The sequence below is a fragment of the Dipodomys spectabilis genome, unplaced genomic scaffold (assembly GCF_019054845.1).
Source record: "Dipodomys spectabilis isolate Male_0828 unplaced genomic scaffold, ASM1905484v1 ptg000030l, whole genome shotgun sequence".
Taxonomy (NCBI): Eukaryota; Metazoa; Chordata; class Mammalia; order Rodentia; family Heteromyidae; genus Dipodomys; species Dipodomys spectabilis.
Window position 1 is genome coordinate 626,797 of NW_024870707.1, and position 25,968 is coordinate 652,764.

Genomic DNA, 25,968 nt, shown 5'->3' on the forward strand with positions numbered 1-25,968 from the left:
CACCTATAATCCCAGCTACTCAGGAGGCTGAAATCTAAGAATCAACATTCGAGGGCAGCCTGGGCAGGAAAGTCCATGAGACTACTCAGAAAAAGCTGGAAGTGGCGCTGTGGCTCAAGTGATAGAGCACTAGCTTTGAGCAAAAGAAGCTCAGCACAGCACTCAGGCCCAGAGTTCAAGACCAAGGACAGGCAAAAAAAAAGAGGAGAGGGATGGGTAAAAGCCTCAGATGAAGGTGGAATTAGAATATGTGTGTGAAATGCCTCTCCCTGAGCTCCTATTGCAAGAAGCAGACTTCAGCAATTCCATCCCAGCTTCCCCATGACCCAAGTAAAGAAGGAAATGCAAAGAGCTACAAAATCCAGGACCCGGCAGCTCAGAGAAAGCCAGTTTTTCAGGGACCTGAAATCAAAAGACAACATATTGCCCTGGGCCCCACCCTAAATGGCACATTGGGGTCCTCCTCTCAGAGGGAATCTAATCTTCTAAGGTCTTTGGGAGCTTTCCATCAAACAAAACGCTTGCCAGGCACCAATACCTCCCACCTGTAATCCTAACTCCACAGGAGGCTGAGGTCTGAGAATCATGGTTCAAAGCCAGCCTAGGCAGAAAAGTAAAGAGACTCTTATCTCAAGTTCACCAACAAAAAGCCAAAAATGGAGCTATGGCCCAAGTAGAAGAGCACCAGTCTTGAACGAAAAGGATAAAAGAGAATGCAAGGCCCTGAGTTCAGGTCTTAGTACAGGGTGGGGTGGGTCTTGAGCAAGACCCTTGGAGTGTCTGGTATGGTGTTTACAGTCTATTTCCTTCCTTTCTGGGATTCTATCTTCTCCATGAAGCTGTACAGGCCAGCCAGCTTTCCGCTATCCATCATTCAGCAAACACCTAGTGAGTACCTTTTATGTGCCAGTTCCTGGGTTAGGCAAACCTGGGATAGCCCCCCTAAATCCAGTGGGTATCTTCCCCTAAATTCTTAGTCCCAGGAGCTTCCCCCCTCCCCATTGCAGGCACCCCTGGGCCCAGCCATCAACCCTGGGGAAGGAGGGGGGTGCATGGCACTGTGGCTTCTTCTCATTCTCCACATAGCTCCAGGCTGCTCCTGGAGCATTCATGGAGCCCAGCCACGTGCAAAAGCACAATTAATATTCCACTCAGTCTCCCCCAGCTCAGCTGCCTATTGGGAGAAGATGGAAACCAGATTTGCAGCCGCACGCGCTGGCATGGACGTGCTTAGAGAGGGAGAGAGCTTCAGCTCAACCCTAGGTGGGAGCTGGTGTTTTCCCCTTCACATGCGCGCACACACACACACACACACACACACACACACCCTCACTTAAGGCCTTGCCTCCCACCATGGCCATCTGCTGACATTGCCCACTGGTCACACCACCATGGGGCGCATGCTCAGATGCCAGCCAATCACTGCCCAGGGGACACCTAGGCTCCTCCTCCAAAGAGCCCCATTTATATTCTGGACAGAGAGACTAAATCATGGCACAGCAGGACTAGAAGCAGGGACTCATTTTCAAAGGAAAACACGGAGGCTCCGGCTTAACCTTGACCGCTAAGAGTCCATATTGAACTGATTGAGATGAGTTGCATTTTTTAACACAGCCTTGGATCTGAGAGAGGCTGGCTGCCTCTCTGCTTCTTGGTGACAAACCATTTCAGCCTCACCAGCCTTGGAGGTTGGGGAAACAGAGGCCTGGCCGGTCAAGGACAAAAGCAGGTGCGGTAGATCTCAGGATCAAGTCTAACCTTCCATCCAAGCCTCTGCCTTTGTTCTTAGGCTGTGGCATTTGCCCTGCAGCCTTAGGTGGGGCAGCATTTGCAGGCGCAGGTCCAGGAAAGAAGCTACAAGGATGGAGGACTCGGGATCCTTAAGTGTATTGTATATCTTTAGAGAATGGAGCAGGTGGCCTGGGTTATGGAAGCATCTAGAAACAGAGTTGGTGCAGGTGATTCCAGATGGAAAGGCCGGTGGATTCTGAGCAGGAAGCGGGTGGAGCTGTTCCCCAGGCGGCAGGCAGACCCTGGGCCAAGGGGGTGGATCTGCAGATTGGGACAGTTGAGCAAAAATTCAGGGAAAAAAGAAGCTAAACCTATTACCAGGAAAAGGAGCTGGAAGAGAGGCAAGTGTTTTCTTAGTCCTTAAGGAACTTCAGTCTTCAGAGAATTTAAAGGGGAAAAAAAAATCTGTCTTTAAAGCCTCTCTCCAAAGCAGGGTGGCGGGTGATTCACTGGCCGCTGAGGAAGGTTCTGGAAGGTCCTCCCCTCAGCTCTTGTCCCTGCCCAGTGAGCAAACCCGGTTCATCTGGGGTGAGTGGAAAGGGCCCTTGGTTGGAAGGCTCGAAGTCTCGCTTTCAGTCCTATCTTTACCTCTTGAAGCTGAAGGGGGCTGCCTAGGGCAAGCTACCCACTGTCCCAAACCCTGGTTTCTGCAAATAAAGATAAAACCCAGGAACACTTCGCATCTGCAGACTGGACATGTTTCCCTAAAGCTAAAATACCATGCCGTGATATGCTTTGCTATTACTTTCTACTAAGGGGAACAAATGCCATCTACTGCTCTGTGACATCCTCAGTTATTAAGATACATTCTGAGCCGGGCATGATGGTTCCTACCTGTAATCCCAGCTATGCTGGAGGTGGAAGAGGATTAAGAGTTTGAGGCCCAGGGCTGGGAATATGGCTTAGTGGTACAGTGCTTGCCTAACATGCATGAGGCCAGAATTCAATTCTTCAGTACCACATTAAAAAAAAAAAAAAAAGTTTGGGGCCAGCTGGGCACCAGTGGCTCACGCCTGTAATCCTAGCTACTTAGGAGGCTGAGATCTGAGGATCTCTGTTCAAAACAAGCTCAGGCAGAAAAGTCTGTGAGACGCTCATCTCCAATAAATTAATCAGAAAAGGCCAGAAGTGGCACTGTGGCTCAAGTGATAGAGTGCTAGCCTTGAGCAGAAGAAGCTCAGGGACAGTACCTAGGCCCTGAGTTCAAGCCCCAGGACCAGCAATAAATAAATAAATAAAAAATTGAGGTTGGGCTGGAAAGGTGGCTCAGTGGTAGAGCGCTTACATTGCATGCATGAGGCCCTGGGTTTGATTCCCCAGCACCACATAAGCAAAAAGAAAAAAAAATTAAAAAATTGAGGTCAACCTGGGCAAAGTTAGCAAGACTATTTAAAAACAAACAAAAATTACAAAAGAACTAGAGTAGTATCTCAAATCTCAAGTGAGGCCCTAGGTTCAATTTTTTTTTTTTTTTTGTCAGTCATGGGGCTTGAACTCTGGGCCTGGGCACTGTCCCTGAGCTCTTCAGCTCAAGGCATGTACTCTACCACTTGAACCACAGCACCATTTCCGGTTTTCTGGTGGTTAATTGGAGATAAGAGTCTCATGGACTTTGCTTCTCCAGGCTGGCATTGTACCATGATCCTCAGATCTCAGCTTCCTGAGTAGCTGGGAATTATAGGTGTGAGCCACTGGTGCCCGGCCTTCGGTTCAATCTTTAGTGCTACCCCCCCCCCCCAAGAAAAACTGTCTTCAGAGTGTCAAAATGTATAAAGAAATGCGCATCTCAGAATCAGCAAACTCTGATAGATATCTTACAAGCTTGTTGTAAGACTTAGAGATAATACAGGTAAAGTATTTAGTACTTGGCACAAAGCAAGTCCTCAGTAAATGTCAGGTGTCTTTATGGCTAAAAGTGGAGAGGGGAAGGAATCACAGGCCATGAGGGGAGGACACTAAAGTGACAGTCAGAGTCTGTGGTGCACCCCTACTCTCCTGGCTCCAAGTCCATCCCCAGCAGGGAGGATGGCCTACCCAGAGAACCACAGAGAACAAAGAGCCCCCATCTGCACCCCGGAAGTCAGCCTAATCTCCAGGATGAATGCCTTTTCATTTCTCAGAAGTTCCTGTTGGAGTGTGCCAAAGAGATTTTCCTTTACAATCCAGGCAAACAAGACAGATTTACTTTGGGCGACCTTCTCGCCACCACCCCAGAGCTTGCCTGCTGCCTATGAACAGCCTCCTTGAACAATCCCCATGAGGCCCCAGGCCTCCTATTCCCCCAGCTCCTCCGCCCCCACCATCCTGGAAGGGTTCCTGAGAGGCCTTGCCACCTGCCCCAACTTATAGATCTGGAAGCTGAAACTGAAGAACAGAGATTCTCCAGAGGTGTTAGTGACACACACACACACACACACACACACACACACACACACACACACACACACACTTTCTGGTCTCAGCTCAGCTTGGCAGGAGCCTCTCCCTCTACCTGACCTTCAGTATCCGGGACAGGCAGGAAGCTTATCTCTGCCCTTTCCTCCTGTGCGTCACTGACTGTCAGCAATTGTGTAGGGATGTCTCTATGCTGAAAGTTTTTGCTCCACAGCTGGACAGCTGTTGCAGGGCAGATGGCAAGTCTTCCTGTACCGTTAACAGGAGGGGGCTGAGCTCCCTGTACCTAGCTCAGTGCTTACCGAGGATGCACAAGACCCAGATGAAAGATGTGCTGTGGACTACACCTTCAGAAGGGGCTGGGCTTTCGTGTGAACTGGCAAATTTCTTTTCATGGCTTGCACAGGACAGAGTCCCCCCTCTCCCACACCCCACCCAGTGTGACCATCAGTACTGGCTTGGGTCTGTCATTCATTCTGTTACCCCAGCAGAGTACTCCAGCTGCCTGTCCTTTCCTCTATGTGGTCTCCTCTCCTGAAATGCTTTTCCCTCCATTTGCCCCATAGATGACCCTAGTTCATGACTCCGTTCTAAGCTCAGAGAGGACTTCCTTACCCCCACAATCTCACCACACTACTATATTTCTTCATAGGTCCTTGTCTGAAATTCTCATCTAAAAACACATCACCACTCCCCTTTCACCTTGTACTCCCACTCACTCTGGGATTTTCTTCATTATGAAGTCTCTACTGCCTGGCCTCTAGACTCTGCAGAGTGGGGACTCAATGGTTCCCAAGCAATGTGTGAATGAATAAATCCCTAGCATCTTTGTTATCTCCTGCATCCCAGAATGAAAATGATCAGGCCTTTTCTTCATGCTAGGCTCTGCCCTGTCTGCTCCCTTTCTACTTAAGACCCCTTCCCTCTAGAATTTTGTGTAGATCCTGATTCACAGACTCCATAGGAGGCGCTGAAACCACAGAGTTCCCCACACCCCACCCCCCAGGATTATTTTCAATGGTTTCCTGGGGTGTTCGCCTGGATAAGAATAAGGAGAGACAGGACACTCTAATCCTACTTATCTAAAACTATATAATCTTCCCCAATCACTTAAGTGGTACCTGTGTCTCTAATTACAGAGCAGGCTAAGGGGGACCCAGGCACCATTTCCAGCCAACTTCAGGCAGCAGGGGCACTTTTGCTCCTCCTGGGGGCCTGCAGGGACTCCAATCAGGGACCAGGACTCCAGACACCTGCAGTCTGGATCGCACACACTGGTTTGTCTACCCCTCAGCGACTACTCTCCTAGCCCTGAGAATGATCACTCCAGCCCCATTCCCAGTTGGCCATATGTGATACATTTGGGGGAAATGCTCTTAGTCCTCTATTTCTATCCACACTTGTCTGAATGTCATGATCTCTTTGGGGCTCAGCCTAATTCCTCAGAGCTGTCTTGCTGGTGAGTGGGTCCCTAGAGCAGGAGCTGTAACCCCACAAGCTTTCTCAGCTCTGCAGGAGGCCTGGGAGGGGCTGTTCCAACTTCTCAGGCCAGAATTGAGTCAACTGGGTCCTTTCTCAGGGATGGAGAAGTCACCTGCCTGCCCATTTGCCCCAGGCTAGCAAAGGATCAGTGTGAGCCCTTCTTATATTGTGGCCCTGTGAGCAATTTCAGGGATACCTTTGGCTGAGCTGCAGTGACATTCTCAAAGGCCTTTTGGTTCCTGAGCTAATTGCCCAGACAAAGAGGACATACTTTGCCCTATTAATAACTCTGGGCAGGAAATGTTATGCCCAGCCCTGGAGGGAGGCCTTCCAGGAGCACACACATTTATTCAGGTGCTTGCTGATTGTTTATCAGCCCTTTTAAAAGATTAAGTTTTATGTGGGATTAGGCAATGGATCCAGAGGACCTGGAGTGTCGGGTGACTCTGGAGATTTAGGCCTGCCAGCATCTTCCCTCAACCCAGACTCTGTTCTTCAACTTCCTGCTCTCCAGAAGTGGGAACGTGGGTTCATGGTGGTTGAGAGGAGGGGTTCTCATCTCATCTCCTGCTGCTCATTCAGCCTTCCCACACCCAGGGAGACTGGTACAGTCCCTCCCCTGAATAGTGGCACAGTCTAGAGGTTTCAGCGTGTGAACAAACCAGGACTGCAGCACCTGAGTCTGGAAACAGTGGAGGAAGGCACACACATCCCTAAGTGTGCAGGTGTGCTCACTGCTACAGTCTGGAGCTTCAGGGAAGGCTTCTGGAGGAGGAAACTTGGGAGCTGAATGATGCCAGATAACTCTTTAGAAGCTGGAAAAAAAAATGCCCTGTTGGTCTGTTGAGGAGCCTGAGAAATTGACTCCCTGTCTTTAGACTCCCTTAAATAGTTCAGGAATTTAGCACAAATCTGGAAAAATGGAACTAACTCAGCTCCCTCATCATCATCAACTTATAGTCTGGTGAAATGGTGAAGCCTTCACCAACAGATGCAGAGGTTCTGGGAACAGACTAACCAAGTTCTGAGAACAGACTAACCAAGGAAGGGCAGGTTGCTGATGTCTCTTTAAAAGAGGAGGGGCGGTCCCCGAGCCACACCTTCTTCCATTAATGAGATCGTGAATATTGATGAGGGGGCGTGGCCCTCCCGGCCGGGCTTCCCAGCTCGGGGTTCCCAGTTCTGCAGACAGCCAAGTGACAGAAGCGGTGCCGAGGGGAACGCGGAGGGCGCGGAGCGGCGGGCAGCCACCCAGTCTCGGGGGAGCGTTCAGCTCCCCCGCCCCCGGCTCCCACCCGGTCCGGGGGGCCCCTCAAAGCCTCGGCCCCACCCCCGGGCTCCCCATGGAAGCCAGCTGCGCCCCGAGAGGAGTCGGAGGAGGAGTCGGCTAAATGCCCACCGTGCACCCGGGGCCCCCGAGCTCAGCTCGCTCGGCCTCGCTGCGCTAAGCCCCCCCCCGGCCGCGCCCCCGACCCCGGGCCGCGCCCCCCGACCCCGGCCGCGCCGCCTCCGCCCGCCCCTCCCTCGGGGCCCGCCCGGGACCGGCCCCCCGCCGCCCGCGCGCGCCCGCCCGCTGCGTTCGGGCCGGAGCTCCGGGCTGGGCTCAGCGGCCGCCCTGGAGTGAGCGAAGCCCAGCCAGCCGAAGGGGATCCCCGAAGTCCGCCGCGATGGACGCGGTCCTGGACCCCTTCCCAGCTGACAGGCTGTTCCCCGGGTCCAGCTTCCTGGACTTGGGGGACCTGAACGAGTCGGATTTCCTCAACAATGCGGTAAGAGGAAGGGGCTCCCTCCCCGCCGCGCCGCTCGGCGCCCCTCTTTGAGGGCCCCCGAAAGACCCGCCTACCCGGCGTTTGGGCAGTAGTGGGGGAGCTCGGCGCGGGGTCTCCCGGAGGGACCCGTGAGGAAGCTCGGAGATTTGGGGACCAGATCCTCGACACTCCCCCATCCAACCCGGAGCCTGCACCCGAGTTGCGCAGCTGGCGCCGGTGCGCGCCGCTCGGGGGGTCTCGGTCTCCAGGGGAAGGGGGCATCCCGGCGTCGGGGCGGCCGGACCCTGGAAGATGGGCTCTGGCTCCCTCCCCAGCCGCGGCTTCTAGCACCCTACACCCACCTCAGCGGCAAAGTGGGGGCGCCCTTCCCTGCGCCCCCTTAGGGCCTCGGCTGCTCCTGGACAGGATCTCCGCTTGGGGGCGCTCGGGGGCGCGTTCAGAGAGCCAGAAGCCGACGCTGCTGGGGGCGGGGGGGGGGGGGCAGAGCCAGACCCAAACCCGACCCTCCGGGGAGCAGGCCCGAGACCCCCGGAGAGGGGCCGGGGCCGGGGGTCGCTGCACGGTCGCTCCGATGGGAGGCGGGGCCTTGCTCTCCGTCTGTGCGCGTCCAGGTCGCTTTGCGACCTGCCTGAGTCTCGATCTCGGGTCTTGGGCTCGATGACTTCCTCCCCTTCCCTCCCACCCCCCCCCCCGCCCCCCGTCTCCCAGTGGTTTCGTGGGCTGTCTCGTCTTTTTCTTTCTTCCCCTCCCGCCCGAAGGAAACGTGGCTCTCTCTCTCTCATTTCCTTCTTCCCTCCCTCCTCAGGCTCAGCCCGAAGGCCTAGATAGGGGAGGGGCTCCCTAAAGGAGGAAATATTTGGGTTCTAAATGGCCTGGGGTGGGGGTGGGGGGAACATGGGCTGCTCGAGGAAATCTAATGGGAGCCCCCATGCTGTGCACCACCGTTGTGCATACACACATGCACGCATGCACACAGACGCACACACAGTGGGTCAGCATAAGAGGCTCTTCACCTGCCTGGCCTCTTTCTCCAGGGACCTAGAAAAACTTAGCCAGGCAAAAGCCAAGTCCCTGGAGGACTCCTGTGTCTTGTTCCCACTTAAACTGCCCCAGGTGGCTAGACTCATATGGGGGCCCACTCCAAGGGCCTGGTGTCTGAGGCAGGGAGGCTGGGGTGAGGGTCTCCCCATTCTCCCTTACGCAGCTCACCACTGTCACCTGCTCTCTGAGGAAGGCCCCTCCCCAGACATACAGGCCAAGGAAATTGGGAGTCAGGAACAGGGAGGGTTGATCTCTAGTCCTGCTTCTGCTTTGCCTGGGGACTTGGGTTATACTTCCAGCTTCCTACCCAGCCTCAGTTTCTTTGTCTGTACGATGGGGGAAAGGATAGCTGGAGTTTTTCCCATGGATGGTTCTAGCACTGCTCCTAGGAATAAAGTAACCACACTCCCTTCTTAGAGCTGGTAGAGGATTCTGATCACCGTGCCTTCCCTCAGCCTCTGGCAGCCCTGAGCTGAGCTTTCTTCTGAATGAACTCTTCTGCTTGCACCGCATCCCCAGCTGCTCCTCTGGGCCTTGGTCCAGGGCAGGAAAGAAGTCCTGATCAGCAGTGGTGTACAGCACTGGGCCACAGGGGGGAGGGAAAGCTCTACTGGGGTATGCTGCTCTCTGGACAAGGGGCTCTGTTTGGGGGACAGGAAAGAGTATCTAAGGAGACAGAAAGATCTCCTGGGCTGGGAAGTGGGACATATAAAACTTCTGTCTATACTTATGCCACCAACCAAGTAGTAATTTAGAACAACTGATTTCTTCTCCAGGCTTTGGTTTCCTTGAGGGAAAAGTGGGGGGCATCAGGGCCTTCACCTATAGCATTGTTCTGGAGATTCCATGGGAAAACTGAGAAATGTGGAGATGACTGTAACATGAGTCCTGGTTTATAAGACACCGTAGCTGACTGACTTGTCTCAGACTCTGGATGGGCTGGCAGTGAGAACCAATCATCAGCCAGGAATTGCTATGTTACCTTAAGCAAGTGACATTCCTTCTCTGGGCTTTCCATTTCCATGTGTGTAAGGTCCCTTCCATTGGGGATACATCATGGAATAAAGAAGGGAAGGGGTGGGTGTGGAGGATGGAGAGTTACATATTCACAATGCTTCCTAAAACATCCCCACGCAGGCCATAAAGTCCTGTGGGAAGACTGTGTGCCTTGCTGTGCTAAAAACAAAACTTAAAATGCAAAAGTTCCTTTGACTGTAGCTCCGAAAGAAGGGTGTGCTCCCTTGGACAGAGCAGGAAGTCAAGCAGGTGTGTGTGCAGGTGGCCCTGGGCTTGCCTTTCTGCTGTGTGGAGGCCACATTTGCGGCCATGCCAGCTGTGGAGGCCTTACCCTGCCCAGCCCTACGCTCCCAACGTCCCTGTCCTGGAACCCTCCATCCACTGTGCCCTGTGGTCTTTCAGCCCCATGGCTGAACGTACAAGAGAGAATCTGGGCTCAAAGGGCCAGAGCAGGAGAAGGTAAAGGCTGTCAAATGGACTTGAGGTCTCTATCTCACCCCCTCCTATGCATTCTCTGCCTGAGGGGAAGGGATGACTAGTTTCTCAAGAAGTTACTGGTTGGGGATCTTGAGCAGCCCCAGCTGGGCAGTGTGGGGAGAAGGGGGAGAGAGGAGGAAGAAGAAGAAGAGGAAAAGTTCTGTTGTCTCAGAGGGGAGCAGCAGGAAGCTGCAAGGATGTTTGCCCAGCGGCACCCATTCACCTCCCAGCAGCTGGGACTCAGGGACCAGCCCAGAGGAAGGGGGGGTGGGGGGGTGCGGTGCAGCTATGGAGCTAAGGCTGACAAAAGCTTCCACATCCCCAGCCTGGCTTTTTCCTGCTAACTGGGGGAGCAGAGAGTGACCCCCACCCTCAGGTTTTGGAGGATTTAGGAAGATTAGAGAAGCATGTGTGCTTGGATGTGCCTGTGTGGGTGGGCCTTTTACAGCCTTCCTCAGGGGAGGTGTGTTCGCACGCACATGTGTGTGTGTGCGTGTGTGTGTGTGTGTGTGTGTTTAAACTGTCACCAACAGGAAAGAGGACACAAGAACTAGGTGCTGGACTGAGTAAAATCCACTAGGAAAGAATGAAGAAAAACACGAAGGGGGCTAATACCCCGTTTCAGAGCTCCTATTCAAAAGAACAGTCCCCCAGACACTCCTACATCAAAACACGGAGTTCTGAACAGGGTTTTGTTTCATTTTGTGCCCCTGAGGGCAGGGGCTTCCTCTCCTCTCTCCCTTTCCCCCTCTCCCCATCTCTCCTCTTTCTCCTTCAGTCTAGCACTGATAAATGGATGAATGAAGATGAAGCCAGGAAAGGTTGCTAAGGCCCACCTACCTATTCCAGGCGTTAGGGTCCTGCAGCCCACACTGCCTCTAGGATTCAGGAGGCGTTTTCCATAGCTTCTGATACAGTGAGCCATCCCCGTACTGAGACACAGGTCCCTACAGCCACTGGTCTGGGATAATCTAAAGCTACATATAGAGAACTTGAATTTGTGGCGTAGACTTTACTCGAGAGCCTCACTCTGGAGATTCCATCCTCCTTAGTTTCTTTTTTTTCCGGATTGCTCTAGGACTACTGAATCTATACCTATCCAGCTTTAACTAAGTCTTCTCCAGTCCTGCCCCCAGGGCCTTGGCACATGCTGTCCTTACCATTTGGAATGTTTTCCCTCAAGTTCTCTCCATCTCAGACTCCTGGTCTCAACTCAGATGCCATCTGTGTGAAGAACCCTTCCCAACCACCTAAAATGTGATTTCTCTTCTCCCCCACCCCCTCCATTATTTTCTCTCTCCATTCTTTGATTCTTCACAGACTTTATCCCAGCTTATTTTATTGGCTTTTTTTTTTTAAATCTATTTCCTCTGTGAGAAAGTGCCATTAGAGCTGAGACCATATCAATTTTGCACATTACCATAATCTTCACATATATCATGTCACAAAATAGGTGCTGGATGGAGTAAAACTCTACCATAATGCAATAAGGTAAGTCTACAGTTCCCCAATTATGGAAAATATGGAGCTGTGTTTTTGTGGGGTCAGTGCAAAGCAGTACATTTCCGGTGTCTACACGTGTTCCTAGGAACTGTTGTTCCTACCTGCTTGAGTTCCACAGGCCAAGCTGAAAGCCCCACAGGTGCAGGCGCAGCTGCTGCTGTCCAGCCCCACAGAGAAGAGAAGTTTGCCCTCTGCACTTGTAATGAGTCTGGATACAGGGCAGGAGCATGGCTTCTGTCTGTTGTAGAAGCGTGTGCTTTATTTAAGCAGTCATATTTGTAGAGAAACTTACGTTAGCTGCATAGTCCTTGGAGGCGAAGGGAAAAGTATTTTTAAAGAACAACAACAAAACATACCCAAGGCTCAGGAAGTGTTCTGTCATCTGGGCATGGTGTAGGGCACCTGTAATCCCTGCTACTCAGGAAGATCAAGCTTGGTTTGAGGTCATCTAGGCAAAAAGTTAGCAAGCATCCATCCTAACAAACAAGCCAGGTGTGGTGACACATCTGTCATTGGGACCGCGTGGGAGGTATGGGTAGGAAGACTATGAGGTTCTAGCTAGTAGAGAGTAACTAAAGCAAAAAAAAAAAAAAAAAGGCTGGGGGTGTGGCTCCTGTGATAAAGTGCTTGCCTAGTTAGTAAGCAGAAGGCCCTGAGTTTAAACTCCAGTACTGAAAAAAAACAAAGTACTCTGATAGCTGGTTGCTGCTGGCTCAGGCCTGTAATCCTACCTACTCAGGAGGCTGCTATTTGAGGATCACAGTTCAAAGCCAGACTGGGCAGGAAAGTCTGTGAGACCCATCTCCAGTTAAGCACCAAAAAGCTAGAAGTACAGCTGTGGCTCAAGTAGTAGAGTACTTGCCTTGAGTGAAAAAAAAAAGCTCAGGGAGAGCACCCAGGCCCTGAGTTCAATCTCCAGCCCTGAAGATGACAGCTGGGTCCCACAGCAGTTCCATCTGTTCCTTATATAAGTTGGGAAGGCCCCCTTCTCTGGAGGAAGACCCTCCCTCATTCATGAAAACACACACCCATACCTTCAATAACAGGGTGCCAAGGGGCGCATCTTTGCAGGGGCCATGCATCTGTTCATCCATCTATCCATCCCCCCATCCACTGACTAAATAAATATCTCCAAGGACCCCATCACTCTAGCTATAGCTGTTTTGGGGAACCCCTTAGTCTAATGTGGCAATGAGGAAACAAAGGCCTGGAAAGGGAAAGGGAATATGTCTGAGGTCACAGGACAAGCTAAGGAAACAATCTTGACCAGTGACCAGGGCACCGCGGGTAGAGGAGAGCCTGGGGGGAGGGGCAGGCTCAGGTCTGACCCCCTCTGACCCCTGAGGCACAGCCTGAGAGCTACCTCCTGGCTCCCCTCAGGGGCCTGAAGGGCCAGAGTCACGCCTTCCCTGCTTTCATTTTTGTTATTCTTTTGGAAAGGGATGAGTGGGAGTGGCTGCTGCTGTCCAGCTGTTAGGTCAGACCACACCTCCGAGCCCAGATGTGTCAGCCCCACAGTGATGGCTGAAATGGTTTCTGGGCCAAGGGCCATGGGCCAAGGAAGCAGCACGAGAGCTGGGTCCCTAGAGAGCTCCGGGAGGAGACACACTGGGCCCTGACGCCAGGTCTTCTTGTGCCTTTACTGCCCCTCCTATTCGACTGTCAAGGTGACCTTGTTGAAGATGTGGCAAGTCCGGGCTGCAGGGATCAAGATCTTTGGCTTTCCAAGAAAATCAGTACCTCTAATGTATTTGCTTCTGTCTGAGGTCTGAGCCCCAGCCTCCCCTTCCACTTCACTGGGAACAGACATTCCTACCTCCATCTTGCCCCAGTCCTGGTCCAGTAACCTGCCACTGGCTCTGGCTTTCCCTGGCCTGCTGGGGGTGGAGGGGGTTACATAGCATTCCAGCCAGAGCCGTGCTCCACCCAGATCACCCTCCTCCATCCTGCCCCCTGGAGCGCAGGGACTTCCAGAAGAACAGCCAGTTCTCTAGCATCTGGAGTTGGTTTCTTGAGGGAGGGTCAAGGGCAAGCCAGGTCCTGGATCGAGATGCTCCGGGAGGGCCTTGTACCAGGACAGAGAACAAAGGTGCAAGTTCTCCAAAGAGCCAGAGCTCAGCAATGGGGTGAGCATGAGACAAGGGGAGGGGTTTGGGGGGACTGTCCAGGTGCCCTAAGGATGGGTGTGATCAATGTACACAAGACCCTCTGATACCCAGTACCTGACAGTGCCCTGCTGGAAATGGTAAAGCTCACATCAGAACAGAAGTGGAGGGAACCAGCTTTTTGGTGCTTCTCTCCTCCCTCCAGGGTTCCTTCCTGAGTCTGCTTTCTCATCTTACAAGGGACAGCAGGGACTATATGTACGCCTGCCCTGCCTGCTGGGATGTCTTGGCCACTTGGGGAGATGGTACTGAAGTGGCCTCAGAGAAACTTTCTGTGACCTCTGGTTGGCTCAGAGTCCCCAGGGTCTGCTCCATCATGGCATCCCCGCTCCCCCCCACTCCGTAGTTAATACAGTTTCCCCTCTGTCTCCCATTCAGGGAGAGTAGCTAGAAAGCCAGGTTTGTTTCCTTCTTCTAGGGGACAGATAACTAAGGGGATGAATGAATGGATAGGTAGAAGGAAATATGGGTGGAAGGTTAAGTGGATGGGGATGATGGAAGAATGAATAGGAAAGTCGGTAAGTGTGGGTAATGGCTGGGCACTGGTGGCTCACACCTGTAATCCTACCTACTCAAGAGGCTGAGGCAGCCCAGGCAGGAAAGTTTGTAAGATCCTTATTTCTTACTTTGCCACCAAAAACGCTGGAAGTAGAGCTGTGGCTCAAGTGGTAGAGTGAAAAAGCTAAGGGACAGTACCCAGATCCTGAGTTCAAGCCCCAGGATCAGCACCCAAAAAAAGTATACAAAGTATGCTCAAAGACAAAGAAATCAAAGCTGGTGCCAGTGCCTGTAATCCTAGCTACTCAGAAGTCTGGGATCTGAGGATCACAGTTCAAAGCCAGCCCAGGCAGGAAAGTCAGTGAGACTCTTATCTCCAGTTAGCCACCAGAAAACCAGAAGTGTGGCACTGTGGCTCAGAATGGTAGAACACTTGCCTTGCCCAGTTGAAGTCCCACCACCAACCAAAAACAAAAACCAGTCAGGCGCTGGTAGCTCACGCTTGTAATCCTAGCTACTCAGGAGGCTGAGGTCTGAGGATCTTGGTTCAAAGCCAGAAGTGGTGCTATGGTTCAAGTGGTAGAACACTAGCCTTGAGCTGAAGAGCTCAGGGACAGCACCCAGGCCCAGAGTTCAAGCCCCACAACTGAAAATAAATAAAGTCATATTGTATTAATTCACTTATGCATTCATTTGCTCATTCATTCACTGCAATAGTGAATCTTTTTTTTTTGTCCGTCGTGGGGCTTGAACTCTGGGCCTGGGTGCTGTCCCTCAGCTCTTCAGCTCAAGGCGAGCGCTCTACCACTTGAGCCACAACACTACTTCCGGTTTTCTGGTGGTTTATTGGAGATAGGAGTCTCACAGTCTCTCCTGCCCGAGCTGGCTTTGAACCGCGATCCTCAGATCTCAGCCTCCTGAGTAGCTAGGATTACAGGCGTGAGCCACCAGCGCCCGGCTTGAAATAGTGAATCTTAAACTAAGCCCCTCCTTTACCTTTCACTTTATCATGATGACTTTCTCTAGTATGAAATACCAAAGGACCAGAGGTGCGGCTCAAGTGGTAGAGCACCAGATATGAGCAAACAAGCTAAGCAAGAAGTTGAGATCCTGCATCTCAACCTAGCTACTGTAAAAAACCTCATATTATGAAATGCTAATATAATGTGTCTATGATCTCAGAAGTACAATAAAGTAGGTATCTGAGGATTTGCTATCCAGCTTAAGAAACAGACCCAGCTCTAAGTATTTAGAGGGGTAGCACCTAAACCTACCCATTCTGGGGAAGATTTGGGCCAGGAAAGTACTGAGACTAAATACCCACTCCCCGGCCCAACCTGAGCATCCTGGAAGTCCCAGATTCAGATGGCAGAGAGCTGGGCAAGCACTGAGGAAGAGGGCTGGGCCACTTCTGGGGTGGGCCTGGGATGAAATGCTCTTCTCCCCACCTTCCATCTGTGTGAGCCATGGCAAGTGCCAGGCCCCTGTTTCTTCATGCTAACAAGTAGGAAAGTCAATGAAACTGCTGCTGCTTTTATTCCAATTACTATCACTGCCTAAAAGGTAAGCCCTGTGCTGAGCTGGAACACAGCATCTTGCTTTTCCACCCATCTGATGTCTCTGGAGGTGGAAAACCATTCTAATTTAGGTAAAGCCAAACGCAGAAGACAAAAACAGAAACAGAAACACCTGTGTCTGTGTGTGTCGGGGGGAGAGGAAAGAGCAAAACTGGATCTTGGGTGTGGCACTGAATAGACCCATATTTTGCACCTGGCCTTCCTTGTACAGGTGCTGAGAGTGGCCAGCAGGATCATTCCTTCAGCTGCAGTGTCATCACGGGTGCTCAAAACACAGGCTCTGCAGTCCTGGGTTCAAATGTGTCTGGACCACACTCTCAGGGCATGAGCTGGCATCACGCTGCCATTTCCTGATGCATACAGGGAGGGCCCTGCTCTAATGAGATCCTGCATGCAAGGAACTAGAGCAGTGCCTAGCACATAAATCTTTTCTTTTTGGAGGGTGGTGTGGAGTGGGTGTGGTACTGGGATTTGAACTCAGGGCTTTATACTTGCTAGGCAGGTGTTCTACCTCTTGAGCCCTGCCCCCTTCCCTTAGACTTTTTGTACTTTAGTTTTTGTTTTGTTTTAGCAGGGTCAAGGCTTGAACTTAGGGCCCCGTGCTTGCTCGGCTTGCTTGTTCAGATGGTGCTGTACCAGTTCAACCATGCCTCCAGCCATGCTTTTTGCTAGTTACTTTGGAGATAGGGTCTTGCAGACTTTTCCGCCTGTATCTTAGCCTTTCTGAATACCTTGGATTATAGGTGGATTATAGGTGTAAACCACCAGTACCCAGTGCTTTAGTTATTTTTCAAGTAAGGTCCCTCTCCCTCTCCCTCTGTCTCTCCCCTCCCTCCCTCTCTCTCCTCTCCCCTTCCCTCTCCCCCTCCCTCTCCCCCACCTCTCTCCTCAGAGGCTATCCCAGAACTTGGATACCTAGAGCCTCACATATAGTTGGGATCACACATGCACACCACCATGACTACTTTATTGGTTGAGATGGGGATTGTGTGAACTTTTGGCCTAGGCTAGCCTCTAACTGAAATCCTCCTAAACTGCGCCTACCAAGTAGCTGGAATTATAGGTATGAGCCATGATGCCTGGGCTGTGAGCACCTACAGAGGGCTCAAGGATAAAATGCCTCCCAGATCCCTCAGTTTAATGCAATGTTCAAGACATGGTATGAACCACTGACCCAGCAGTCCACAAGTGCTGGGCTGGTATGGGAGGGCGCAGACCTTTTGAACTGGCTGAGGAGGGCAGCATGGAAGAAGAAGCATGCTGTGAGTTGAACCTTAGAGGATGGGAGGAGTGGGGATGATGGAATAAGGGGCAAAGGCAGTGCAGGCACAGGGCCTAAGCAAAGGCCCTGTGGTGGCCTTGCTCCTAGCTGGTTTAAGAAGCTGGGAGTTGCCGGGCGCTGGTGGCTTACGCCTGTAATCCTAGCTACTCAGGAGGCTGAGATCTGAGGATCGCGGTTCAAAGCCAGGCCAGGCAGGAGAGACCGTGAGACTCCTATCTCCAATAAACCACCAGAAAACCGGAAGTGGCGCTATAGCTCAAGTGGTAGAGCGCTCGCCTTGAGCTGAAGAGCTGAGGGACAGCGCCCAGGCCCAGAATTCAAGCCCCACAACCGACAAAAAAAAAAAAAAAAAAGAAGCTGGGAGTAAGCAGTCTAACTGGGCTGAAGGAAGGGGAAGATGAGGAGGGTCCATCTAGCTGTAGTGGTAGGTTGGGATCTGTTAGTACAAGCCTCGAATACCATGCTGCCAAGGTAGCTGGGAGTTTTTTCAGTGGGTAAAGGGCAGGCAGTCTTAGTTTTGGTGGTGGTGTTTAGACACAGTGGTGGTCCCTGGCTCCTCTTAGCTATCTTGGTGCTAAGAAGTAGCGCGTCCATTGGGGCATATCAGTGATCAGTCATCTGGATATTCAGGGGAGACAGAATTGCATTGCTTTCCTAGAGTCCCGGGCAGCCTGACCCCCCGGGTGGCTCTGACTTGGATCAGGAGCGCCACTTACCTCTGTCCCTTTCATTTGAGCATTCAGGGCAAGGCTGGCAAGCCTGTCTTTGAAGGGGGACAAGCTGTACCTGTTTAGGGTTCGAGCCTCACTGAACTATGACCCCAGGCCCTAATGTGGCTCCTCGCCCCCTCTCATAGCTCAGGACTCCCCACTGTGGCAGAGATACCCCTCTTTCTTTCTTTCTTTCTTTTTTTGTCAGTTGTGGGGCTTGAACTCTGGGCCTGCGCGCTGTCCCTCAGCTCTTCAGCTCAAGGTGAGCGCTCCAGCACTTGAGCCACAGCGCCACTTCCGGTTTTCTGGTGGCTAACTGGAGGTAAGAGTCTCACGGGCTGGCTTTACACCTCAATCCTCAAATCTCAGCCTCCAGAGTAGCTAGGATGACAGGCGTGAGCCACTGGCCCCCTGTGAGATGTCCCTCTTAACCCCAGCAGCCTGTTCTCAGCCAAACCCAGCTCTCCCATCTCACTGCTGGTACAAGATGCCCAGAGACTCCCTCAAACAGAGAGGAGGCCCAGCTTGCCCTCTGCCGCCCCAGAGCTGTCACCCTTTCTCTCCAAGGCTGCAAATCAATTCCACATTTGGGATCTGGCATGTTCTGTCTCCTTGGAACTCTCCCCTCCCTGTTAACTCGGCTCCCTATCACCCTCCGCCCCACATGGTCATCTCATGGGGTCTGCAGACAGAAGCATTCCTGCCCTTGACAAGCCCTTCACATGCCAGAGGGGGCTGGGCTGCAGCAAAGGGACCAGAGGGACAGTGAACACCAGGCGTTCCCTGGAGAGATGGGAAAGTAAGGGCAGAGGGGAGGGGCGGAGGCCCAGCCTGAGCCAGCAGATGCAGGGTGAGGGGGTTGGGGGTGGTGAGGAGAGCTGCGAGGTAGCTCCCAGCTCAGCACATTCCTGAGACATCTGGCCGGGCTGGAAGGGCCCCAGCTGGCCCGCAAGGCTGTGGCTCCAGCTTCTTCACTTTGTGATGTCAGTCAGGCCTCAGCTCCCCGTCTCAGAGCCCCACTGGCCTGGGGTTCAACTAGGGGCTCTTCTTCACTAAGCAAGAGAGGATGATGGAGGAATCACTGCCCCAGAGGTGATGGGGGCAGAGGAGGGGAGAGGAGTAGGATGGACCAGCATGGAGGACCAGGGACTTGACCCTCTGACTGACTCAAGGCAATTCTCCTTTGGACTCATGCCAGCCCTTCCCTTCTTCTGGGAAGGGAGATGGAGACAAGAACAACTGGCCAAGGGGCTCCTTACCTTGGCTACGTCATCCTGGGCAAGTCCACTCCCCTCCCTGGTCCTCAAGCAGCTGTGGTGGTAAGAATACAATAGACCTTGCGCCCAGAGGCTTTTCACTCTGCACAGTATATTGTTTAAGACACTTAACATGTGTTCTCACATTTAATCCTCCTAGCTATCTGGTGTGAGAGATCCAAGTTTTCCCATTCAGCTGAGAGTAAGGCTCAGAGAGGTTAAGTCACTGGCCCAGGCTCATAGCACCTAGCAGAGCTGGGTTAGAAACAGACAAATGGGCTTCTGTCATGAGGGAGGTGGACCTAATGGTGCTGTGGAATTGGAATCCTCCTTTCTTTTGGCCATCAATGTGGATCTTCAAGAAGGATGAGCATTAGTCACACACTGGGTGGGGGAAGGAGGCGGGAATCTTTGGGGGCTCCCCCTTCCCTAGGAGGCCCGGAGAAGTCAGGACCCCAGGGACTGGAGTCATCGCCTGATCCCCAGCTGAGCCCAGAGGCCCCACACCTTCCCTGAACGAAGGGAGTAAATAAGGAGAGAGAATACTACTTCTTCCAAAAATAAAACCTGAGGACAACTCAGACAGGCTGTGACCATAAGGAAGCCAGAGGCCGAATGCTGTATGTGCCGAGGAGAGGGAATTCTGGCGAGAGCTGGGCGGGAGGTTCCAGCCAAGGAAGGTCTTCCAGCTGGCCAAGGAGATGGGAGCAGCTCCGGCTGACTGGTCAGGGGGCCCTGGTTATATACCCTTAGGCCTCGCTGATGCCTGGGAACAGCTCCTCCAGCTCGGAGTGGGCTCTGTGCTTCCTAGGGAACTGGTTCCACGGGGCTGAAGAACAAAAAGAACTAGGGGAATGGGTACATGCAACCCAGGGAGGAGCCAGGGAAAGGAGTCCAGGCAATGGAAACTGGCATCAGAGGAGGCTGGCATCAGTGCAGAATTTCAGGACTGTCAGTACCAGAAGTTTTGCTATGGGAGAAAAGGGCTCCATCCATTGTTATCTCTCTGACACCTTCCTTCCTTTCCTCTCTCTTCATCTCTCCCTCTCCCTCCCTCCCTCCCTCTCTTCCTTCCCTTCTTCCTTCCTTCAGTCTGTCCATCTATCCAGTCAGCAAACAACAGAGACCCTCTCTAGCATTCTATTATGTTAAGAATTGGATACAATTCAAGACAGAGGCAATGTGAGTGGCTCATTTCAAGCCACCTTAAGAAACTTGGACTCTTCTATGGGCAGTCAGGAGTCAAATGGATATTAAGCAGGGGAATAGCATAGTCTTTAGGAGTTTTAGAAGATCCTTCTAAATGCAACTCTGAAGAAAAAAAATAGGCTGAAGATGTGGATCTCTCTCTCTCTCCATAAATAGGGTAGGAACACCCTGAGCCAGAAAGTCTTTAGAGAACAGGAGTGGGGCCTGCTCAGCTGTGAATCTGCAGAGCTGGGCACACAGTAGGTGCTTAGTAATGCTGACCGAATGTATGAGTGATGGATAAATGAAATACGATTGCTTGTCCTTATTCTCCCGAGGTCCAAGTGCCAGCCCTGGCACCTGGTTTCCAGTGTCCTGAGCTGTCCCACAGGGATCTTCTGGGCACCACATAGGGACCAATGTCTCCAACAGGCAGACCATGAGCTGCTGTGTCCTTGATGGTGCCAGTCATAGCTAATCCCAGCTTTGGGCGGCGGCCCTCACTGCCATCGCTTCCTTCTGCCCAGACAGTGCCTGGCAAGGACCCCAGAGCTGAGCCATAGCACAGGGGCCGCCTGCTCACAAGATGCCAAGAGTTGGCTGAGAGCCGGAGGGACTTGTAGCCTGGCCAGGGTAGGGTGACTAGTGTCAGGAGGGGAAACTAGAGGACTAAACTTCCAGGGCTGGGAGCTGCAGAGAAAACACACCCAGCATGAATCCTGCTCTGTACAGATGTGACCCACAAGGCAGGGCACATGTATGTGCACATGCGTGTGCCCCTTTCCTTTTTCCCAACACATATTGACATACAAACAAAAAACCCTCATTCCTCACAATGACCCTCCTCCAGGGCCAGCTGTCACGGTCCCAGCCTGCGGCTCCCATATCTCCTTTGCTGGGGCTCACAAAAGACTCAGTCCTCACAGGCCCAAGGTGAGGTGCAGCCAGTTCTGTAACTGTGTGACATATTGCATGCATTTGTGTGAAACTTTGGCTCTGACCATGGGGGGAGGGAGCTTACATCTGGGATGGCTGCACACGTGTGTGAATGTGTTTCCTGTGTTTTGTCTTTGTTTTTGAGGTTCTGGCATAGAGCCCTGGGCCTCTCACGTGCTCAACAAGTGTCTTACCTTTAAGCCACAAGTGTGCATAGTTGAGCTGGTGTCTGTCCTTGTTGGACTTGTGTTTATGCCTTGCATTGTGCCCCCATATGAACTTGTGAGGGTGTGTACGTGTGATAGTGTCTGTGTAAGACACCTGCATGTGTAGATGTATATGTGTGTATGTATTGTATGCAGAAAATGCTCCCAGCCCAGGTCTGTGTAGTGTGTGTCCACATGTATTCACACACACACACACACACACACACACACACATTTCTGCTTACCTGGACTCAGGTCACATGGTTAATAGTTCCTGTAAAGAAAAAAATATGACCCCTCAGCTGCCATCTTCCCTGGGCCTGCAAGAAATGGAGAGAGAATGAGGCAAGAGATTGGAACAGTACAGCGCCCTCAGCCCCAAGCCTTTACCTTGTCCTGCTGGGCTGGCTGACTTCCTGCCTTCTGGGGGCCAGAGAGGCCAAAAAGCCATTTTCTGCTCTCAGTGGACTCTACCCTGCCCAGCTGTCCTGCATCTGGGGGACATACTAACCCATGAAGGCTTTGGGGTCCAGAGAGGAACATACACACGTTGAGTCTTGAAATGGGACCTGAGTCTGAGTCTGGCTTAAGGCAGACTGAGTCCAGATCTAAGAAGACAAATACTGGGTGTCTCAGGACAAGCCCTGCTCAGATACCTAGAAAGTGGGTCTGCTAACAGCTGGGACCTCTGTTTCCCTCCTTGGTTAACTGTGACTACACACACACACACACACACACAAGTATGTGTGTGTGTGTGTGACTCACACTGGTGGCCCTTCAGCCTGACATGGGGGCAATTTGCTAGTGACCACGAGGCAAGTAACTGTCCGGGAATGTGCTGGTCACTGTGTTTGGGGGAGAGGGGTGTCTGCGGCCTGCCTACCAGGGAGGCAAGGAGAAATGGTGGGAGGGCTTTCCTGATCTCAAGTTCACTCTCTTGGGAGGACTGTTACTGCAGGGATTCCCACTATCCCTCAACCCACAGCTCAGCCTGGACCCATTCCCGTCTTTCCTTCCTGCCTCTCCCCAGCACACAGTGAGCTAGCCTGAGCCAGGGGAGCATAGGCGCCAGGGATGAGAGTGCAGATGTGGAGAAACTAGGTCTGAGGACAGGGCCCTGCCTCCAGGAGGACCCCCCACACATACACACACACCAGCAGATAGTTACATCCCCCCAGATTTGCTCTATTTGTGCTGATTACAGTGGAGGGGACACGGAGAGGGGCGGGCACCAGCCCTATTAGTGCCCCAGCGAGCTCTCCTCTTCCCTACCAAGAACAGAGCCACCCTGCCCGCCCACCAGTGAGCCCTTGGGGTAAGATTTACTAGAGGTAGAGAGCAAGGATCTGAGCTGGAAAAGCAGCCAGGAGGCTGGAAGGCCTGGGGGATGGCGAGCTGGAGGACTGGGGCCTGGAGGAGGGGGAGGGAGGGGGCTGGAGGTTGGAGGACCAGGGGGGCTGGAGGGCCGGGGGGGGGGGGGGGGGGGGGGGCTCGAGCCAGGGAGGGAGGAGTGGGGGCGGGTGTAGCAGACCCTCCTTCCGTATTGGCTCCTCCTCGGGGGGCGGGGCCGGGCTGCCGAGAAGGGTCTCGGGACACCAAAGGACGGCCATCCCGGCCTCAGCCCCAGACGTGGAGGGGAACAGGCGGGACCACGAGAGTACGCACGCACGCACGCACGCACACCCGCTCCCAGGGGCCTCGATCCCGCTCCGCGGGCTCCGGCGACCCCACCCCCCACCCCGGTCCACGCCGCCGCGGGCGTGGCCCGCAGCCTCCTCCCATTGGCCAGGAGCTCCGCGGGCCTCACCAATGAGCGAGCGGGATTCCAGCCGGGGGAGGGGGCGGGCCCGAGGGGCCGGGTTAACCCTGTGAGCGCCCGGCGGCGCGGCGGGGGGCGGACACCGCCCGGACGCGTCTCTGAACGTCAAGGGCAGGCACCTGAGCCCGGGCGCGGGGAGGCGGTGCTGCCCGGGGCCGGGGGGCGGCGCGGGGGGAAGGAGGGCGCGGATGTGCGAGCCGGAGAGCGCAGGGGAGCCGGCGCCGGCAGGGAGCTTATACTGGCACGACTGTAGGAAAAAGTCTTTAATGAGGAGGGAAGCAAATCCGAACGCTTCCTTCTCGGGCTTCCCACCCCCGATGCCTGGAAAGACACCCCGTAGGCCGCTCACCCCTGGTGGAACCCCATCCACCCACCTCGGTGGGTTGGCGCGCGAGCGTCGGCCGTCTGTGGACGCCTGGCCGCAGGCCTCTTTTCCCAGCCCTTCCCGCCCCACCCTTCCAAAACAGTGTGTTAGTTTGGGATGAGGGACAAGAGGCCTGGCTGAAGCCAGGGAGGGCTGAACTAGAGTGGGCTTTCCAGGGAAGGGGGTACCCCGCAGCTAGGATAGAAACCACAAGGGGAACACACCCTGGGGCAGCCCCAGGGCCGCCAAGAACCCCTCTCTATGCGTTACCGGTTCGCTGTGTGGCTTTAGGTAGATGGCTTTCCTTCTCTGGACCTTACTTTTCTCGCTAACAAATCGTGGATCAGGAGCCCTCTCGGGTCCCTGGGCCTCTAAACCATCGCTGAGATGCTGGGAGAGCTAGGTGTCAGAAGGAAGTGGGCCAAGGATTAGAGTCCTTGGGGGCGGGGGGGGGGAGGGGGGAGAAGAGGTGAGCCTCGGCGTGATGGAACGGGCCCACTGTCCACCCAGCACCCAAGGAAGCCCGGAGCAGAGAACATCTGAATGTCCCCCCCCCCCCCCCCCGCCGCCCCTTGGCCGCCCTCCCCTTCTGCTTGGCTCCCACTGCGCTGGAAGCTTCAGGTCCTGCTGGGCTTTGGCTGCTACTTCTAGCAGGTGGGGTGGGGGGCTGCTCACCCTCCCTCCAAACGGGGCCAACTGGGCTCCCTTAGCAGGCCCCGGTGAGGGCAGCGCCAAGAGGAGGGGGCGGGGTAGCTCTGAGAAGTACCTGGTTCGTCATCCCGGAGCCAATGACCCCAGCCCCGTCTGGAGGAAGTGTCTCTCCTCTCCCAGGCCCCCGAAGGGGCTTGGCAAACGCTTATCATCATCGCCTGAGCAGCAGCTGCTGGAGAAATACCTTAGCGGCTGACTCACGGCCCTCCTGCTCCTCGGCCCCCCCCCCCCCCCCCCCGCACCCGGCCCACGGCAGCCTGGGAAGCGTCCTACGGGGAGTGTTGAGAGATGGCGCCCCCGGCTGGGCAGGCCCGGCTCTGCAGAGGGCGTGGCCAGCACGGCCCTGGCTGCTAAACTGGATGACTGGCTGGCTGGATGGCTGGATGGATGGATAGATGGATGGACAGATGGATGGATAGATGGATGGAAGGAAGGAGGGGGCGGGGAGGGGGGGCGTCGGAGAAGGAGTTACCCAATAAAGCACTAATGTCTGGGAATTGCAGCTGTCCCTGCTGACTTGTTTAGCTGAGGCCTCTGATCTCCTGATACTGCCCCCACCCCAGGCACTGATGGACAGTTGATACAGTAGTGGTATTGTTCTCTAGGATGCAAGACCCTGGCCCTGCACCCCTATTTAGTGAGTGTCCAAGCAGGTGAACAAGACACAAACCTGCCCCCAAGGAGTTCACAGTCTAGCAGGAAACAGCAGTTCAAGCAGGAAAAGCTGTGTGGTTGTTGGGGAAGGGGTGGGCAATGCGTCTCTGCTTGCCTCCCTGGGGTTGGTTCATGTTCCTCATCAAATGCTTGTCCTTAAACACTGGGTAATTACCTGAAATGATACAGGTGAGAGTGTTTTAGAAGGTGGCAAAGCATAACAGTGACAATGCCAGTGGCTCAGGCCTGTAATCCTAGCTACTCAGGAGGCTGAGATCTGAGGGTTGTGATTCGAAGCCAGCCTGGACAGCAAAAGACTATGAGACTCTCCTCTCCAAAAAGCCAGAAGTGAAATTGTGGCATCAGTGGCAGAGTACTAGTCTTGGGGGATGGGGGAAGCTAAGGGACAGCCCAGCTCAGGATTGGCACCCCTCAAACGCACACGAGCACACACACATACACACACAATAAGTTGAATGATTGCTTTTTGGCAGACCAGAAGTGAGAGGTTACCTGTCAGCAGTCTCTCAGGACGATCCTCTCCTCTTGCTTTGTTTGGAGGAGAAATCCAAGCCACCTCTCGCTCTGTTGGTTTCCAACTCAAGCCCAGAGTGTGGGCATGGCTGCGGTTTTCATAATGTTAATAACTAACAACCCTTGAGCACTCACTTCCTACTAGGTGCTCTCCTAAGAGCTCTGTAGAACTTTACTCATTTTATCCTCGTAATCTTGTGACTAGTAAGCATCTGACCAACACTAGATCCTCATGACAATCCTATGGGGTAGGAACTGTTTTTGTTTTTTTCCTTGAAGTACAGAGAACTTAAGAAATTTAGCCCAGAGTGACTTGGGTGACCGTTCCACAAAGATGGGTCCAAGTGGCCATAGATCTTATTCGTAGACAGATAGCTTCTTTGCTAATCTGTGCTAAATTGAGACTGTTTCCTCTCGTCAGGGCCACAAAAGAAAGAAAGTGACTCTCGCCCTCACCCATGCAACCAGTAGAACTTTCCACCCCTTCCAATTACAACTGCAGTTATTCATAAAGTTCTTTTTTTGGGGGGGGGGTTCCGGTTATGGGGCCTAGGCACTGTCCCTCAGCTCTTCAGCTCAAGGCTAGCGCTCTAC

At 53.5% G+C, this 25,968-nt stretch overlaps 1 protein-coding gene across 2 annotated transcripts in view; it reads left to right on the forward strand.

Moving 5' to 3' along the window:
- Positions 1–7,262: 7,262 nt before the first annotated feature.
- Positions 7,263–25,968, forward strand: part of Creb3l1 (cAMP responsive element binding protein 3 like 1) — a 38,426-nt gene continuing 19,720 nt past the window's right edge. For both annotated transcript variants that reach the window (XM_042676097.1, XM_042676098.1), the window contains exon 1: positions 7,263–7,436. In XM_042676097.1, the coding sequence (XP_042532031.1) occupies positions 7,335–7,436 (102 nt within the window). In that variant the 5' untranslated portion in view covers positions 7,263–7,334. The remainder of the gene's footprint in view (positions 7,437–25,968) is intronic.